A 17,751-nucleotide genomic window follows, 5' to 3' on the forward strand; every position below is an offset into this window, starting at 1 on the left:
CAATAGTGGCACATGCCAGCCTGACCTACTGAGTGAGTTCCAGGACAGCTGGGACTACACAGAGAGACCTTGTTTCAAGAAACCAAACCAAACAACACAAATAGAAAGATGAACAAGCTTGTAATTTTCCAAAATGTCACAATTGAATTACAATAAATTCAGTAAGTGAATTCAGTTTCCAAGGTGGGAATTTGGCAGCTAAAATGGCTTTCCTTGGTAATCTAATTGAAGCAAAACCATACCCGTTTATTCCAATCTTAATTACTGATATTATCTTAAATATGACATATCACACAATAAATACATGTATAGATGAGGGTCACAGAATAGATGAAAAGATTAAGGAGGTTACAGTAGCATTTCATGATGCTTCAGAAGTGGGCTTATAGAAATAAGGGATCTAGAGAGATGACCCAGGTTAAGAGCATTTGGTTTCATTCTGAGCACACAGGCTGTGGCTCACAAGCACCTGTAACTCCAGTTCCAGGCCATCTGACACCCTCTTCTGGCCTCTGCAGGCACCAGGAACACACCTTGTATACAGACATACATGCAAGCAAAATATTCATACACAGAAAAGGAAAAAACCTTAAATAAATATTATTTATTTATTTTCATAATTAAATAAATATTATTGATAGGATAGGTGTCTTAGTTAGAGTTTTACTGCTGTGAACAGACACCATGATCAAGGCAACTCTTATAAGGACAACATTTAATTGGGGTTGGCTTTTAGGTTCAGAGGTTTAGTCTATTATCATCAAGGCAGGAACATGGCAGCATCCAGGCAGGCATGGTACAGGAGGAGCTGAGAGTTCTACATCTTCATCTGAAGGCTGCTAGCAAAATACTGACTTCCAGGCAGCTAGGATGAGGGTCTTAAAGTGCACTCCCACAGTGACACACCTACTCCAACAGGGCCATACCTTCTAATAGTGTCACTCCCCAGGCTGAGCATACACAAACCATCCCAGTAGGGAACCCAAACAGTGTATGGGAGGAAGCTGCTGCTATAGAGTCAGACACTGAGCAAAAGACTGAGAAATGAGTCCAGCTGCAGTGGGAAAAAAAGAGGGGGTGAGATCTAGGGAAAGGAATGGACAAATGGACAAATAGGTTCAGATCGATCCGAGGAGGATGGGCAAATTATAATAAAATAGTCCACATCCACATAGCTGAGCCAAAGCCCCAGGGATAGCCAGGTTCTCTGTCAGTCACTGATGCATACATGAGGGTCAAATGACAGACTGGTGTGGGACCAATGGCATTACAGTGCTGGATGTCCACATCTTTTTGGGCCTCTGATGAAGGAGATGTACCCCTTCATTAGTTGGGTGTGCTCCATAGTTCTTGGTCGTGATTTTCCTAATAGAATTCTAATAAGCCCACATGGTCCTACTGAATTTATAGCAGATGGTAGTCCCCATTACTTACAATAGCAGCACTAGGGCAGAAGCAGGATGATTTATGGGAGTAGACAGACAACCTAAACTATTGCATCACTCACTTTTCTCATTAATGTAAGAACAAAACAAATGAAAAAAAAATCTAAAAGAATCGACAAGGCAAAAAGGATTTATTTTGGCTTTTGATTTAAGAAGGTACATTCCACCCTGGAAGGAGAGGCATGGTGGAGCTCATGGCAGGTGGAGCATGTTCCTGGACTCACATCTCCATGCATCAGGAGCAGAGAGTGTGGATGCTGGATCTCATCTGGCTTCCTCCTCTTCCTCCCATGTCTTCAATCTGGGCCCCCAAATCATTCAGTGCAGCTCTCCCTGCCTCAGGTTAATCTTCTCTAGAAAACACCTTCAAAGCCATTCTAAATCCAGTCAAGCCGACCAGGAAGATTAGCATTCATAGCTACATAGTGAGTTCTAGCCCAGCCTGGGGTACAGTGTGACACCCTGCCAAAATAAAGATGGGGGAAGGGTAGAGGGTGGCTAAGTAGTTAACCACATTTGTTGGTTTTGCCAAAGACCAAGGAAGGTTCAGTTACTCCCATCAACACGGTGGCTCACAACTGCCTGGAACTTCAGTTCCAGAGATTGGAATATCTTTTTCTGGTCTCCTTGGGATGGTGCACACTCATGCAAGCAATGATACATACACAAATCACAGATGAACAAATTAAAATAAGTAAGCAAAACTTCATAAAAATAAAAATACCTGGCTAGAGAGATGGCTTAGTGGTTTAGAGCAGCACTGGTTGCTACTGTAGCCAACCAGGGTTCAGTTCCTAGCACCTACACTGTGGCTCACAATCATCTCTAGCTCCAGTTTGAGGGGACCCAAAAAGTTTTCTGCTTCTGATGGCTCCTTCATTTTTTTTCTTTATTTTCTTTTGAGACAGGGTTCTTCTGTATAGCCCTGGCTTTCCTGGAACTCACTCTGTAGACCATGCTAGCCTTGAACTCAGAAATCTGCCTGCCTCCCTCTGTCTCCCAAGTGCTGGGATTAAAGGTGTGCACCACCACTGCCCAGCTTGAAGGCTCCTTCATGCAGGCAGTACACATACATACTCTTACACATACACGTAAATAATAATAATATAAAAAATGGACTAGAGAGATAGCTCATCAGTTAAGAGCACTGACTGCTTTTCCAGAGGTCCTGAGTTTAATTCCCAGCAAACATATAGTGGCTCACAATCATCTGTAATGTGATTCAGTGCTGTCTTCTTGTGTGCTTGAAGAGAACTACAGTGTACTCACATACATTAAAAAACCAAATAAATAAATAAATATTAAAGAAAAATAATTTTAAAATGTAAAACCTTTCTCAAGACAGGGGGGAAGTAATATTGGGGCTCCCTGCTCAACCATCTAAGACAAGTCTGGGAAGAAGCCCGAATCATTTAGAACAAGATTTGTTGGTCACTGATACCAATTATCAGAGTGTCAACCAGAGTGAACAATCTCATATGGGAATATATTCTTTTTCTTTGAGAACACAATAAAGGACTCTTGTCATCAGCCCTGAGTTGTTATGTTGATAGGTACATGGTTTTTTTTGTTTTGTTTTGTTTTGTTTTGTTTTTTTCCCTTTCCTATGAGGCTTGGCTTCAGGCAGAAGACTTAGGGAATAATTTATAAAATGGAAGCCTCTGCCTATTTGCTATCTGAAAAGCACCTAGATTGATTTCTAATTTCTAGGTAAAAAAAAAAAAAAAGAAAATACTAGAATTCAAATGCTTGTCATTTATTAAACATAACGTAATTTTATATGTGATATGAAGGGTTGAAGGTAATTTCATTATTTCATTATGGATCCAGGTCTGAGTATTCATAGTAGGAGGAGAACACACAAGCCTATCAACTCCAGGTGCCACCCAGGATACACTTCCTGCCACTGGACACGGGTGCTGGACACAGGTACAGGTCACTGTGGCTGGGGCAGTTTCCCTGTAGCTCCTGGAAATTGGATGTAGCCATGGACCCTTGCTGAACACATTCTCTACAGTGTCAGCTTTTCCTTATCACTGTGTACTGAAGCAAAGTCCAGCATGTGGACACTTGACAAGGATTCATGCTGTGCTCAGCTGCAGGAATGCTTTTGGGAAGGTGTTGGAGGGACATGGTCTCTCCTTCCTTTCTAGACTCTCAGAGGGGTAGTTCCCATTCCCAAGTATAGAATTCAAGAGGTGAGACAAGTGGCCATGGAATAGAAGTAATTGGGAAAAGTCAACTCTCTTAGAATAGACAGAATACATGCTTTTCCATCTGTGGGAAGAAAAAGATGGGGAGAGAGGGAGGATGGGAGATCCTAGAAGAATTCCTGGGTTCAGCACTTCAGGAATGTTTTAGAATTAGTATATGAGGAACTATAGTAGAATCAGGAATTGAGAGAAGGGAGGTACTCTAGAAAAGCCCACAAGTTCCAGCCTGGAGATCTGTCCCAACTGAAATGTCATGTTCGATCACATCAGCGTGAGATATTTGTCACTTCTTTCCAAATGTGCTTTAGAAAGAGTTAGAACACAAGATCCTAGATTAGATAAGCACACTTTTAAAAAAAAAAAAAGATTTTATTTATTTATTTTATGTATATGAGTACACTGTAGCTGGATAGAGGGTTGTGAGCTACCATGTGGTTCCTGGGATTTGAACTCAGGACCTTTGGAAGAACAGTCAGTGCTCTTAACTGCTGAGCCATCTCACCAGCACACTTATATGCATATATCTTCTACTAATAGTAAGACAAAAGCCCTCAGATATAACCCATTCCCTACCTCGCCTCTTCCTCATCGCTATGGCAACCACAGCTCCAGTGAACACACCTCCAAGGACAACCAGGCCAGCAGTGATTCCCATGATGGGTATGGTGTGCTTAGAAGGGTCTGGGAAGAAAAGGGAAAGAAAGAGAAGGTGTGAGCCCTCAACCCTTACCCATGACTTTCTCAGGGTCTCCAGAAGAGATTCCAGTTTCTCTAATGATCATCTCTGTGTCCATACCACTCCTTACCCCATTTCAGAATGAGGGGCTGAGTTAGTGCCTCATGTTGCACATGACATGTGTATCTATGCTCCTCTCCAGAAGGCACCACCACAGCTGCCCACTTCTGGAAGGTTCCATCCCCTGAAGGCCTGGTCTCCACAAGGTCCATGTCCTGGGTCAGGTCCTCTCCATCCTTCTGCCAGGTCAGAATGATGTCAGCAGGGTAGAAGCCCAGGGCCCAGCACCTCAGGGTGACATCACCTTTGGGTCTGGGGTGATGGGTCACATGTGCCTTTGGAGGATCTGAGGAAAAGAGTTGGACAATTCAGGAATCTTGGATTCTTCCCTGAACTGCAACAATGTTTATGGGCCATCCTGGAAATGGAATGGGTGTTTGAAGGATTTAAGTACCATACAGTATTCTAAATTCAGGCACCTGGAATAATCTACTTTTTGGGAAGCTCTAGAAATAGGATGACTCAGATAAGATGGACTTCAGGACTCCCAAGGGAGAAAGGAGAAAGGTCCTGACTGGGTGAAGGCTGAGAGACTTAGCATCACTGGAGTCAAGACTCCAAAGAGATTGAGTGTGAGCTGAGAACATGGCCTGAGAAAGCCCATGGCTCACAAAGGGCTGAAGACTGAAGGGAAAGGCTGTTCAGGGATCTTCTCTCCTTCCTTCCTGAGACAATCTCAACTCTCCTGAGAGAAAGTCAGGAGAGTCTCTGTCTAGTGTTTGATCAGGAAACCCAGAACACTCTTCCCTCTTCAGATGCAAAGAAAAAAAGCAGTATTCTAGCCAAGCTCCTTCCAGTTAGACCTTGAGCCCCGGCCCGAGGATAGATGGAGGAGATCCCCCGCGGTCTCATGTACCTGCTCTTAGCAGAGTCTCCTTCCCTATCTCCAAGTATAAGCGGAGCGACTCTACACACTCGCCCTTCAAGTAGGATCGCCTTTGCTCAGAGACACCAGCCTCCTCCCACTTGCGCAGCGTGATCTGCGCCGCTGTGTCGCCTGCGGTCCAGGAGTGCAGGTCCTGGTTTAGGGCGAGGTAATCGCGGCCGTCGAATGCGTGCTCCTCATGCCCACGAAGAAAGAGTCCATCTGGCCCCACTTCGCAGCCAGACACACACTGAAAGACGTGAGAGCCTGGCCCCGCCCCGGTCATATTTGGAACAAAAACCTTGCGCGAAACCCGGTCCAGGGTCTCCTCGAGTCCCTCAGCCTCGGGCCAAACCTCGGAGCTGAGGACCCGGGAACTTGGGGTCATCCGAAAAGGATGTGAAGGGGGTCACTCACCATCCTCGCTGTGGTTGTAGACGCCCATGGCCTCCCGCAAGTTCACTAGGGAATTCTTCTCAATGTCCTTTACAGTCCTAGTCTGCTGCTCCCAATACTCGGACCCCATCTGCTTCACCCACTGCACGCGCGGCTCCATTCTCTGACTTTCCCCCTGATTGTTGTAGCACAGAAACTGTGTGTCGTCCACGAAGCCGACAAAGATGAAGGAATGCTCCCTCAAACCAGGCTGAGTCATGGCGGTGGCAAAAAACTGCAAGGAATGGATGTCTGGCGGCGGAAGACATAAATCCTTCTTGCAGGACTTGTGGAGATGTTGGTGCCAGAAGGGGAACAGGGCGTGGGGCTCAGGATGCAGATTGGAGAAAGGAGAGGGAAGATGGAGAGGCAATTCGGTTGCGCCACTTCCAACCGATGCCCTCACTCTCCTTGGCAGGAGGCAGTTTCCCTCCTGACCGGCACTCACCTTCTCGAACCTGGGTCAAGGCCAATGCTCGGGAGAGCAGCAAGGGTAGGAGGGCAGAAAGCGCTGGGCTTCTCATCCTCGGTGTTTAGAAGGTCTAGAGGGACTGAGACTTTGTTCCTCTGTGGAACTGAGCGATTTTATAGCACTGCAGTGTGTGGTGAGAGACCACGATGATGAATGGCTTCCTCCAGAATTCAGATGTGCAGTGAGTTCAGGCAGAAGGACCATACATAAGCTGGAGAAAGGAACTCAAAGATAAGGAGGAATCCATACATCCCTTGAAGAGCAGACCTGAGAGTCATACCAGAGACCAGGAATTTTACCACCCTCTTCCTCCTGCACCTGGTGCCAGGAGCTGGGTTTCAACATTTTGTTTCCAGGATCTCTAGATTATTTTACAAATGTGAGGACCTCAGAGAGATATGGCATGTTACACCCGCCCGCATTTATCATATTGAAAATCAAAAGATAGCGCTAGAGAAATGTATAGGATCTGGGTTGGGTTTCCAACATCCATACTGGACAATTTTGTTTTGTAGCTGTAGATGAAATTTCTCAGACTTAGATAATCTGGAAATCATGAGTATGGATACAACCACTCCAGTTTCTGGGTACTAACCCCTTCTTCTGGCCTTCTAGGGCTCCTGCAAACAACTGGTGCACATACAGGCAAGGAGGCACACATACACATGAGTAAATATTTTTTTTTCTGAAAGATAAGTAGCTATAGTGATTCAGGCATGTATTCTCAACAGTTGGGGTGTTAGACAGTTTTGTTACAGAGTTTGAAGTCAGCATAGACTACATAAGACTCTGTCTCCACCAAACAAAAACCAGAAAACAAAACAAAAGACAAGTGAAAATACCCTTTTTGTCCTGTAAGTAATCACTGTTGGATAATATGATTATTAATAAGTCCAATTGCAATTGGTCTCCTCAGCCTGGAGTCATAATAACATGTCAACAGATTAGCCAGCTGCCAGGAAATATGGGAAGTAAATTGTAAAAAAGCATGAAATTATCATGACGTCATAGATCCTAAGAAAGCATCTACGTGACTTTGAGAACATGCTTTAAGAACTGCTGTTCTGCCGGGTAGAGGTGGAGCACTTGGGAGGCAGAGGCAGGTAGATTTCTGAGTTCAAGGCCAGCCTGGTCTACAGAGTGAGTTCCAGGACAGCCAGAGCTACACAGAGAAACCCTGTCTCAAAAAATCAAGAGAGAGAGAGAAAGAGAGAGAAAGAGAGAGAGAGAAAGAACTGCTGTTCTGGGGGCTGGAGAGATGGCTCAGCAGTTAAGAGCACAGGCTGCTCTTCCAGAGGTCCTAAGTTCAATTCCCAGCAACCACATGGTGGCTCATAGCCATCTATAATGAGATCTTGTCCCCCATTCTGGCTTATAGGCATATGCAGGCAGAATACTGCATACATAATAAAAGTGAATAGACCACAATCTCAACTTTGTCACTGATACACTTCACGTCCAGACAGATGGATTCCTGTCCCCTCCACATCATGCCTGCTGACCGAGGGTCCAATCGGCATGGAAAAAGTACCATTGGATGGATCTGTGAGGCAAAGGCTGTCTCACAGTGTCTTTTGTGGTAGTATGGTTGAAAGGTTTCTTGAAATTGGATAATCTAGAGAGATCAAAGGTAGGGATGGACCCCAGAAGGGGATAGGGACTCCACAAGAAGACCAAGAGAGTCAACTAACCTGGACCCTTAAGGATCTCAGAGACTGAACCACCCACCAAAAAACATACACTGGCTGGACCTAGGCCTTTGCACTCATATGTAGCAGATGTAGAGCTTGACCTTCATGTGGATCCTGAACAATTGGAGCGAGGGCTATTACAAAAGCTGTTGCCGGTACATGGAATACATCATAGCTAGGCTGCCTTGTCTGCCCTCAGTGGGAAAGGAAACACCTAGCTAGAAGAAACTTGAAGTGCCAGGGTCGGGAATTGGGGGTGGGGTGAGGTGGAGGTGGTGTGTCTGCTCAGAGGAGAAGGGGAGGGGGAAGGATTGTGGGAGGGGGTAACTGGGAGCAGGACACGAAGTGGGATGTAAAGTGAATAAGTAAAAATTAAATTAAATTTGAAATAAAAAGGTATGGACAGTATTAAGTTCAGTGTCTCAAAAGAAGTTAAGGTCTCTGAGAGAGGTAGCATTAGGCCTCCACTGGTGGTGGCAACCAGCTGCTCCTAAAATGTACATGACTGCTTCTTTGGGGCACTTGTTTGGACAAAATCAAAAGCATGATTTTTTTTTAATGGTTCCCAGTTCTCTAAATAGTCCAACTAACCAGAGGCTTCCTAAATTTTTTCAAATATTTTATTTATTTATTTTATGTATATGAGTATACTGTAGCTGGACAGAAGGTTGTGAGTCACCATGTGGTTGCTAGGATTTGAACTCAGGACCTTCAGGAGAACAGTCAGTGCTCTTAACCTCTGAGCCACCTCACCAGCCCCAAAAACATGACTTGAGTTGAGCTTTGAAGTGCCCTGAAGTAACTCATGTCCTAGGTTAGAGGAGGCATTTTGCAGAGACTGACATTTGGACCTCCAGGCTTCATAGCCTCATTTATCAGGAGCTTTCTGAATGATGTCTCTAAGGACACCCTGTTTTATCTGGTTAAGAAATTATCAGCATATTGTGTGAGGATGGATGGAGCCTTGGGTAAAGGCTATGGAATCTAAAACATCCTTAAGTATTGAAGAAAACCCTGAAGGAAATTCACATTATGCCCCAGGTATTGGACTCCAGATTAATTTTCTCTCTCTAAATTTGAGTACAGAGAGAAATATCCAGTCAGTGTGTGAAGGAATGTAAAAGAAAGATGACCAGGACCCATCTTCCTGAGGGGATTCAAAGAATTATAGCACTCAGGGTTTTGTTTTCTGCAAATCAAGGTATTTTGCTTCTGAGTCCGATTTCCTCCTTCCTTTACTGACAAGATTGGCTTTATAGGGTGAAGAAGCAAAAACAAAGCCAGCTAAAAGGGAGGAGGACATTCTTTCTTCTGCGTAGGGGGAAGGTTTGTTCCCCTTCTCAGGAAAGGGTATTGGTCTGTGGTCAGGAGGAGCCCATCCGCATTAGCCATTAGTGTGGGCAGGAGCTGGATGAGGCTTCCTGTCACGTGTAGTCCTGTCCTCACACTACTACACCAAGATAACTTTCCAAAATGGCAATAAGTAGGAAGTGTGAGGTCTGCTCTGAGGACATGGAAGTAAAACCACTTCCTTATGATTTTATACGGTAACTTTAAACTTATATAACAAAATTCTCTCTAAATATACACTGGTGAGAAGTCAGAGAACAAAAGAGCCCGCAACGTTAAGAGTGCCTGATATGACTTGGCTGTGATAGCTGGACCATTAAATGGGTCCAGTTGTTTACTGATTCCAAGGACAGCTCAAGGGGATCAGAAATGTCAGTTATTCATAATTTCTCTGACCCGAGACTAGAGAAAAATCACAATAAAACTCCAGTTTTGAATCTTCCACTTTCAGCTCTAGGCTGCCAGGAAAGATTATTGGCTTGTTAGGGTATGTGATTTTATCTTACTAGAGGGGGAAGGGAACTCCTGGAGGGTCTTGATATTTAAGGAGTACGCCCTTAACACATCCCCACAAAAGCAGTAGTGCTAGGCTGCCTGCAAAATTCAAAGCCAAGATTTGCTTTCTTAAGAGCAATGTTTTTTTTTTTTAATTCTAATTAGATATATTCACTTAATTTTATATGTGAGTGTTTTATCTGCATGCATTTATGTGTATCATGTATGTGTTTATGCACACAGAGGTCAGAAGAAAACACTGTATCCTCTGGAATGGGAGTTACAGGTGGTTGTGAATCAAGTGGATGCTGGGAATTGAACCAGGAATGCTTAAAAAGATAAAGCATTCTTAATCTCTGAGGCACCTCTCCATTTTGCTCATTTTTTAAAAAAAATATTTTGCGGGGCAGTGGTGGTGCATGCCATGAATCCCAGCACTTGGGAGGCAGAGGCAGGTGGATTTCTGAGTTCGAGGCCAGCCTGGTCTACAGAGTGAGTTCCAGGATAGTCAGGGCTACACAGAGAAACCCTGTCTTGAAAAAAAACAAAAACAAAAACAAAACAAAACAAAAAAAATTCTGCTGGGCAGTGGTGGCAAATGCGTTTAATCCTAGTCCAGCCTGGTCTACAGAGTGAGTTTCAGAACAGCCAGAGCTACAGAGAAGAACCTTGTCTTGAAAAACGTAAATAAATAAATCATTTTTTTCCCCAAGCCAGGCCTAGTGGGACACACCTTTAATCCCAGCACTCAGGAGGCCTGGTCTACACAGTGAGTTTCAGGACAGCCAGAGCTACATAGTGAGACCCTGATTTAGCACTCTCCCTTCCCTCCCTCCACCCCCTCAAAAGTTATTTTCACTTCTTGTTTTCCTATACATCATTTCCAAAGAATTGTGTGGCTACTTTATTAGGTCTGAAAGAAACCCAAGGCTAGTCTAGCCCCTCTGGCTCCGCCCAGCATTTCTAGCCCCGCCCCCTACCTAAACCTCTCCAACCCAGGGGCTGGGTCTTGCTTCCCTTTCCCTAGCTTCTCTTTTCTGTGTAACTCAGCCATTTTGCCTACAAGTGCTGGATCGCCCTTTGCCTCTTGGGCCATGGCTCCTCCTCTCTTGCCCCTTCTCTCTTTACTTCCTCTTCTGCTTCTCACCTCCTCCCTCTCTTGGCCCAGTTCAGTCTGTACCTTTCCAGATGTATGTAGTTGAATGAATTCTCTCTCAGATCTACAATAAAAAGCAGAAAAACTTCTTTTCAACCATTCCTAGTAGCAGCCATGTCCTCATTTGCATTCATACTTCCACTCGATATTTAAAGGTGAAGCAGCCCAGTCAAGTACGCTCTTCAGGGTCTCTGGTCTTATACTAGAAAGTGAGTTACTGACCACAATGGAAATGAAAAGAGTTTGTACTCAGGTTCTTTAAGGTCTAATACAAACATGTCTGAAAAGTTTGTTTAGATCGTTTAGCAAAACACTTGGAGTAAACAGACAAACCATGACTCAGATTTCTAACCCAGGCATCACAGTTCATACCTATAGTTCTGAAACTGGGGGTGGGGGGTTGGGGGTCAAGCAAGAAGTCTTGTCACAGGTTCTAGGCCAACCTCTGCCTACACAGCAAGACCCATTTCAAAACAAGAACAACAAAAATACAAGACAGTTGAGCCAGACCCAAAGATAGGCCAAAAAGTGCTTCAAAAGGCGGAGCTAAGGAGCCCAGATGTTGCCACCAAGGGCTCTGGATGCTGGGCACAGAACTTCAGTAGTTGGCATTTGGCTTGCTGGGTTTGGGGTAAACCACAATACCAGTATATTCTTGCTATTTTTTTCCTTTTTTCCCCTCTATTCTCTTCCTCCTCTTCTTCCTCCTCCTTCTTCTATTCCCCCTCCTTCCTCTTTCTCTCTCTCTCTGAATAGAAATATTAACTTTATACCATTATTAGAGTATCTACTTTTTGTTGTTGTTGTTGTTGTTGTTGTTGTTATTATTATTATTATTATTATTATTATTATTTATTTTGGTTTTTCGAGACAGGGTTTCTCTGTGTAGCTCTGGCTGTCCTGGAACTTACTCTGTAGACCAGGTTGGCCTCGAACTCAGAAATCCACCTGCCTCTGCCTCCCAAGTGCTAGGATTAAAGGCATGAGCCGCCACCACCACCCGGCTGTTGTTATTATTTTTAAACAGGGATCATAGTTAGAACTTCTGAGGAGATTTTGGATTTAGATTTCCTAATGGTGCAGCTGTTACAACTGTGGAAAGTGGGTCCACAGAGATGGCTCAGTGTGAAGACCACCTACTGCTCTTCCAGAGGAGCCAACAACTATCTGCACTTTGCATTATGAGACAAACTTTGTGGGGATTGAGGGCAGATTAAAGTGATAGTTTGGGTGTAACGTTCACATGGGATGGACTTATGATTAACCTTTTTGAAAATAATTTACTTAATTTTCTTTTACGTGCGTTGGTGTGAGATCCCCTGAAACTGGAGTTACAGACAGTTGTGACTTGCCATATAGGTGCTGGGAATTGAACCCAGGTCCTCTGTTAGGGCAGCCAGTTCTCTTAAACTGCTGAGCCATCTCTGCAGCCTCAAGATTAATCTTCTTTATCAGTTGTCTGGATTTAGAAACCACCCACTGTGCATACCTGCAAGGGAGCTTTTAGAAAAGAGAAGACCCACCCTGAATGTGAATGGCATTATCAAACAGGCTTAATCCTCAGACTGAAAGAAAACAGAAACAGGAGAAAGCCAGCTTGAGCACTTCCATTCCTTTTTTTTTTTTTTACTTCTGGATCCACCCAGACCCCACCAGTACCACTGCCAGCTGCTCCTGTTGTCTTTCCTTCCAAGGTGAGCTTTACCTTTCGACCATGAGCCAAAATAAGCTTTTCCCCAACGTGTTACTTCTTGTGACGCATCGGGTCACAGAAATGAGAAAAAGAATTTTATAGCAAGTACTTGTAAGAATTATAACCATCAGAAGCCTCCATTCATTTGCTGACAGAAATACAAATAGTCTAGCCACCATGGGAGATACTCAGTAGTTTCTTTAAAACTAAGGAAGCACTTAATTATACAATATACAGTGGCCACAGTTACAGATATTTTCCCAGACAAATCAAGAGCATGGTGCACAAGCCTGACACAGTGCAGGCGGTATTTTACCTCTCTGGACTTCTTAAATGCATGGCCCCAGTCAAATTCAAGTCAAATTAGCAACCCTCAGTATGTTGGACCAGTCCTCAAAAGTATCATGGTTAGGCTGGCAAGATGGCTCAGTGCATAAGAGCACCGACTGCTCTTCTGAAGGTCCTGAGTTCAATTCCCAGCAACCACATGGTGGCTCACAACCACCTGTAAAGAGATCTGATGCCCTCTTCTGATGAGTCTGAAGACAGCTGCAGTGTACTTATTTACAATAATAAATAAATTTTAAAAAAAGTGTCAGGGTTATCAAAAGCAAGGAAAATCAGAGAAATTGTCACACAGAGGAACCCTAAGGATCAACTGAGACTGAGTGTGTGGTGCCTTGGATAATGTCCTAGGAAAGAAAAAGGACATTAGTAATAACTGAAGAGTATAAATAAATGTATGGTGATGTGAGATTTATTTTTTTATTTTTTAATATTCATTTATTTATTTATTCTTTTTTTTTTGGAGACAGGGTTTCTGTGTAGCCCTGGCTGTCCTGGAACTCACTCTGTAGACCAGTCTGGTCTCGAACTCAGAAATCTGCCTGCCTCTGCCTCCCAAGTGCTGGGATTAAAGGCGTGTGCCACCACTGCCCAGTGTGAGATTTATTTTTATGTATGTGTATGCTTGCATGAGCTCATGTGAAGCACATATATGCAGTGCCCTTGGAAATCATAAGAGGACTGTGAGCTACCATGTGAGTGTTGGATCTGGAACTGGGTCCTCTTGACCTGGATCCTCTGCAAGAGCAGACAGCCCTTATAGGATGTTTAAACAGAGAAACTGAAGGCTCTGTATACTACTTTTGCAATTTCTCTGGGGGAAAAAAAAAGCATTTTTTTTTTTTAGATTTATTTATTATTATAAATAAGTACACTGTAGTTGTCTTCAGACGTACCAGAAGAGGGCGTCAGATCTCATTACAGATGGTTGTGAGCCACCATGTGGGTGCTGGGATTTGAACTTAGGACCTTCGGAAGAACAGTTGGTGCTCCTACCCGCTGAGCCATTTCACCAGCCTCCTCCCCCCCAAAAAAAAGCATTCTTAATTTTATTTTAAGATTTATTTATGCTGGGCAGTGGTGGTGCAAGCCTTTAATCCCAGCACTCGGGAGGCAGAGGCAGGCAGATCTCTGAGTTCGAGACCAGCCTGCTCTACAGAGTGAATTCCAGGACAGCCAGGGTTACACAGAGAAACCCTGTCTCAAAAAACAAACGGGCTGGAAAAATGGCTCAGCTGTTAAGAGCACTGACTGCTCTTCCAAAGGTCCTGAGTTCAATTCTCAGCAACCATGTGGTGGTTCACAGCCATCTATAATGTGATCTAGTGCCTTCTTCTAGTCTGTCTGAAAATAGCTACAGTGTACTCATACACAAAATAAATCTAAACAACAACAACAACAACAAACAAACAAAAACAAACAAACAGATTTATTTATGTGTGTGTGACAGAGAAGCTGGAGTTGCAGACTTGTTGTGAGCCATCTGATACGGGTGCTGGGAACTAAATTCAGGCCCTCTGCAAGAGCAGTAAGTGCTCTTAAGCACTAAGCCATCTATCTCTCCAGTCCCATACATTCTAAAATTTAAAAGGTCTTGTTTAGAAAACAGTCTTCAGGGGCCGAGAGTGTTGTTCAGTAATAGATTGCTTGCTTAATACGTGCCCCGGGTTGAATCCCTTGTTCTGTGTGCATATGCACACCACCCCCCACCCGGCAACCAACCAACAGAAACTGGAACAACAAAACAATCTGTTCCATTGTCCAGTGTTGACATGAAGCGGTTGGAGAGGGGGAATACTCAGAGATACGGCAGGATGCTATCTAACAGCTTTAACTTTCTTCCAGCTACGGCGTAGATCTGGGTGTTCAGAAGCATCTAGTCCCCTACAAACCTTGCCCAGGTTCCAGTAGGTCATTTAGGATTGATTCCCAGACAATCCTCTCCTCTTCCCTTACACAATCTGAGAGTAGCAGCGCCCTCGTGTGGCCGTGACATTGAGGCTAGAAGCCCCTACAACCTCTTACAGAAACTTCCTGAGACCTGACTCAGTACTCAAAAGCTGTGTTAAGTGCCGACACAGAGCCTGAGTGCTTCCCAAATCCAGGCAAACACAGATGCGTCCTCTTCTTTGAGTGATGGTGGTCTCTGACGATACAAGTCTCCGGCTTGACGACACAGCTAGTTTGTATCTTCCCTCCTTCTGGGAACTAGCCCAGAACTTTCCACAAATAAGATGGGGGAGGAGCCAGAACCACCCAGGGCATTATCCCGGGAAGACAAGGAAGTCACAAAAGTCAAAATAGGTAAATTGAGACTAGGAAGGAGGTCAAAAGGAATGCTGGGTGGAAACTAGAGAGAAAGGCGCACCGGAAGTGGCTTGTTCTGCATCCACGTGATTTAGTGATGAACAAAGGGTTGTTCAGTTTATGCTCAGGCTTTTGCACCTTTCCGTGGTCATCTAGTTTCTATAATTTCTTCGAAATTTCCAAGCGTAAGAACAACTAAAAATTCTGGAGGTTAGTGATTTATCCCGTTAAGGGTTTTTCGTTTGTTTTGTTAATTTTAAACAGGATCCTTTCCTGTAACCTAAATGTGCTGCAATCATTTCTCCTAAATTCTGAGATTACAGGTATTCCACTTGTAAGTATGTCGACTGGGGGTGGGAAGGCAAATAAAAATGTGCAGACTTGCAAATCCCACCAGGTTAGGGACAGAATTCCTGCATGGTCCGGTTTCTCTATACCTCATTAATACTTACATTAGTAGTCAGCTTGGAGTTTGGGTAGAGCTTGTGTTTAGATTTTTGTTTGTTTATGATTCAAGGGACGAACCCCAGAGCTTTCTGTACATTAGCCAAACATTCTACACTGAGTGCATCGCCAGCTATATTCAGAGTTTGGATTTCAGTCCTTCTGTGCTTGTCTCCTGGTCTGAATACTGTCAATACTTGAGCCACTGGGGCTGCAGTAATTTGCTTAGGGGTTGGTAAACACTTATTGGTACTCCTTGGAGTGTCTGTTGTTATATGAAACACCATGACCAAAAAACAAGTTGGGGAGGAAAGGGTTCATTTGGCTCACACTTCATAGCACTCACTGTTCATCATCAAAGGAAATCGGGACATGAATCAAACAGGGCAGGAACCTGGAGGCAGGAGCTGATGCAGAGGCCATGGAGGGATGCTGCTTACTGGCTGGCTCCTCCTGGCTTGCTCAGCCTGCTTTCTTGTAGAACCCAAGACCACCAGCATACAGGTGGTACTACCCACAGTAAGCTGGGCTCTCCCCCCATCAATCACTAATTAAGAAAATGCCCTACAGGCTTGCCTATAACCTGATCTTATGGAGGTATTTTCTTTTCTTCTTATTTATATGAGCACACTGTAGCTGGGTTCAAACACACACCAGAAGAGGGCATCAGATCCCATTACAGATGGTTGTGAGCCACCATGTGGTTGCTGGGATTTGAACTCAGCAGGACCTCTGGAAGAGCAGTCCGTGCTCCTAACCACTGAGCCATCTCTCCAGCCCCCCCTGGAGGTATTTTCTTAATTGAGGCTCCCTCCTCTCAGATGACTCTAGCTTGTGCCAAGCTGACATAAAACTATCCAGCACAGATACAAAGACCGGAGACTCGCAGCTCTTGCTTACCGTGGTGGACAGAGGGCAACTTGGGCAAGTCGGTTCTCACCTTCCACCATGCAAGTTCTGGGATTCGAACTCCTTCTACTAGCGTGAATCCAGGCACGAGCGGCTCCTCTCCTTCCTTCTCCTTTCTTCCTCTCCTGTCTTTTTCTCTCACATCGTGTCAGGGAGGGTGTCGTATGGGAAAGCGGAGTTCACATTCTATGACGTACAGTGGAGCAGTAACAGGAAGCAGCCACGGCAAGACTTGTCTACTACCAGTGGCCTACTTCTTCCAACCGGGCCCTAGCTTCCACAGCTTTACAACCTCCCATTGGATTAGTCTATTCAAACTCCAAATCCATAAATTCATTAGCTTGGAAACTTTATGACGTAATTGTTTCTAGAAGTACCTTCACATACGCACACACCTATGTGCTTTACCAGTTTCTAAAGTTCATCAAGTTAATTGTTCAGACAAGGTCTCACAGTCTAAGCCAGCCTGGGACTAATTATGTAGCCCAGGATGATCCTTACTTAAAGTTTGCTATTTTCTTGTCTTAGCTCTTTTTATTTATTTATTTTATTACTTGGTTTTTTTGAGACAGGGTTTCTCTGTGTAGCCCTGGCTGTCCTGGAACTCACTCTGTAGACCAGGCTGGCCTTGAACTCAGAAATCCACCTGCCTCTGCCTCCCAAATGCTGGGATTAAAGGCATGTGCCACCACCACCTGGCTTGTTTTAGCTATTTAAGTGCTGGGGTTAGAATTGTGTGTGACTATGTCTGGCTCCCTATTCAGATTTCTCTATAATGTGAACCCAAACTCTGGCAGGGAATCAACGACACACACCTACTGGCTTCCTGGTTAAGATAGAGTCTCATTTAGTCCAGGCTAGCCTTGAACTCACTCACTATGTGGCTGAGGATAACTTTGATTTCCTCCTTCATCCATCTTTCAAGTGCTAGGATGACAGGCATGTGCCACCACACATGAGAGATGTTCTCTTTAGAAGTGGATAAAATTTTCTTCATTCTCTAAGTCAAGTTTTCATCTATCGTAGAAGCGCTTAAACTGAAGAAGCGACAAACCTAATGCTATGCAGAGTGTAGTTAACTAAAGATTTATAGACAAAAGCATTTCTTTTTTTTTTTTTTTTTTTTTTTTTTTTT

General features: G+C 44.2%; 1 protein-coding gene across 1 annotated transcript; it reads right to left on the bottom strand.

Moving 5' to 3' along the window:
• Positions 1–3,919: 3,919 nt before the first annotated feature.
• Positions 3,920–6,455, bottom strand: LOC116074451 (popy Class I histocompatibility antigen, A-1 alpha chain-like). Its single transcript, XM_031347025.1, has 6 exons — positions 6,203–6,455; positions 5,737–6,006; positions 5,311–5,586; positions 4,465–4,740; positions 4,232–4,339; positions 3,920–3,987 (listed from the first exon to the last, which is right to left on the bottom strand). Exons 1-6 carry the CDS (start codon positions 6,276–6,278, stop codon positions 3,920–3,922), a joined length of 1,074 nt encoding a protein of 357 aa, XP_031202885.1. The 5' UTR covers positions 6,279–6,455.
• Positions 6,456–17,751: the final 11,296 nt, after the last annotated feature.

This window comes from Mastomys coucha, unplaced genomic scaffold (genome assembly GCF_008632895.1).
Source record: "Mastomys coucha isolate ucsf_1 unplaced genomic scaffold, UCSF_Mcou_1 pScaffold3, whole genome shotgun sequence".
NCBI lineage: Eukaryota > Metazoa > Chordata > Mammalia > Rodentia > Muridae > Mastomys > Mastomys coucha.

Coding starts and splice junctions, on each gene's coding strand:
- LOC116074451 (XM_031347025.1), bottom strand. CDS start 6,278: ATGAGAAGCCCAGCGCTTTCTGCCCTCCTACCCTTGCTGCTCTCCCGA. Junction 6,007..6,202: donor CTTGACCCAGGTTCGAGAAG/GTGAGTGCCGGT, acceptor TTCCGCCGCCAG/ACATCCATTCCTTGCAGTTT. Junction 3,988..4,231: donor AGCGATGAGGAAGAGGCGAG/GTAGGGAATGGG, acceptor TATCTAATCTAG/GATCTTGTGTTCTAACTCTT.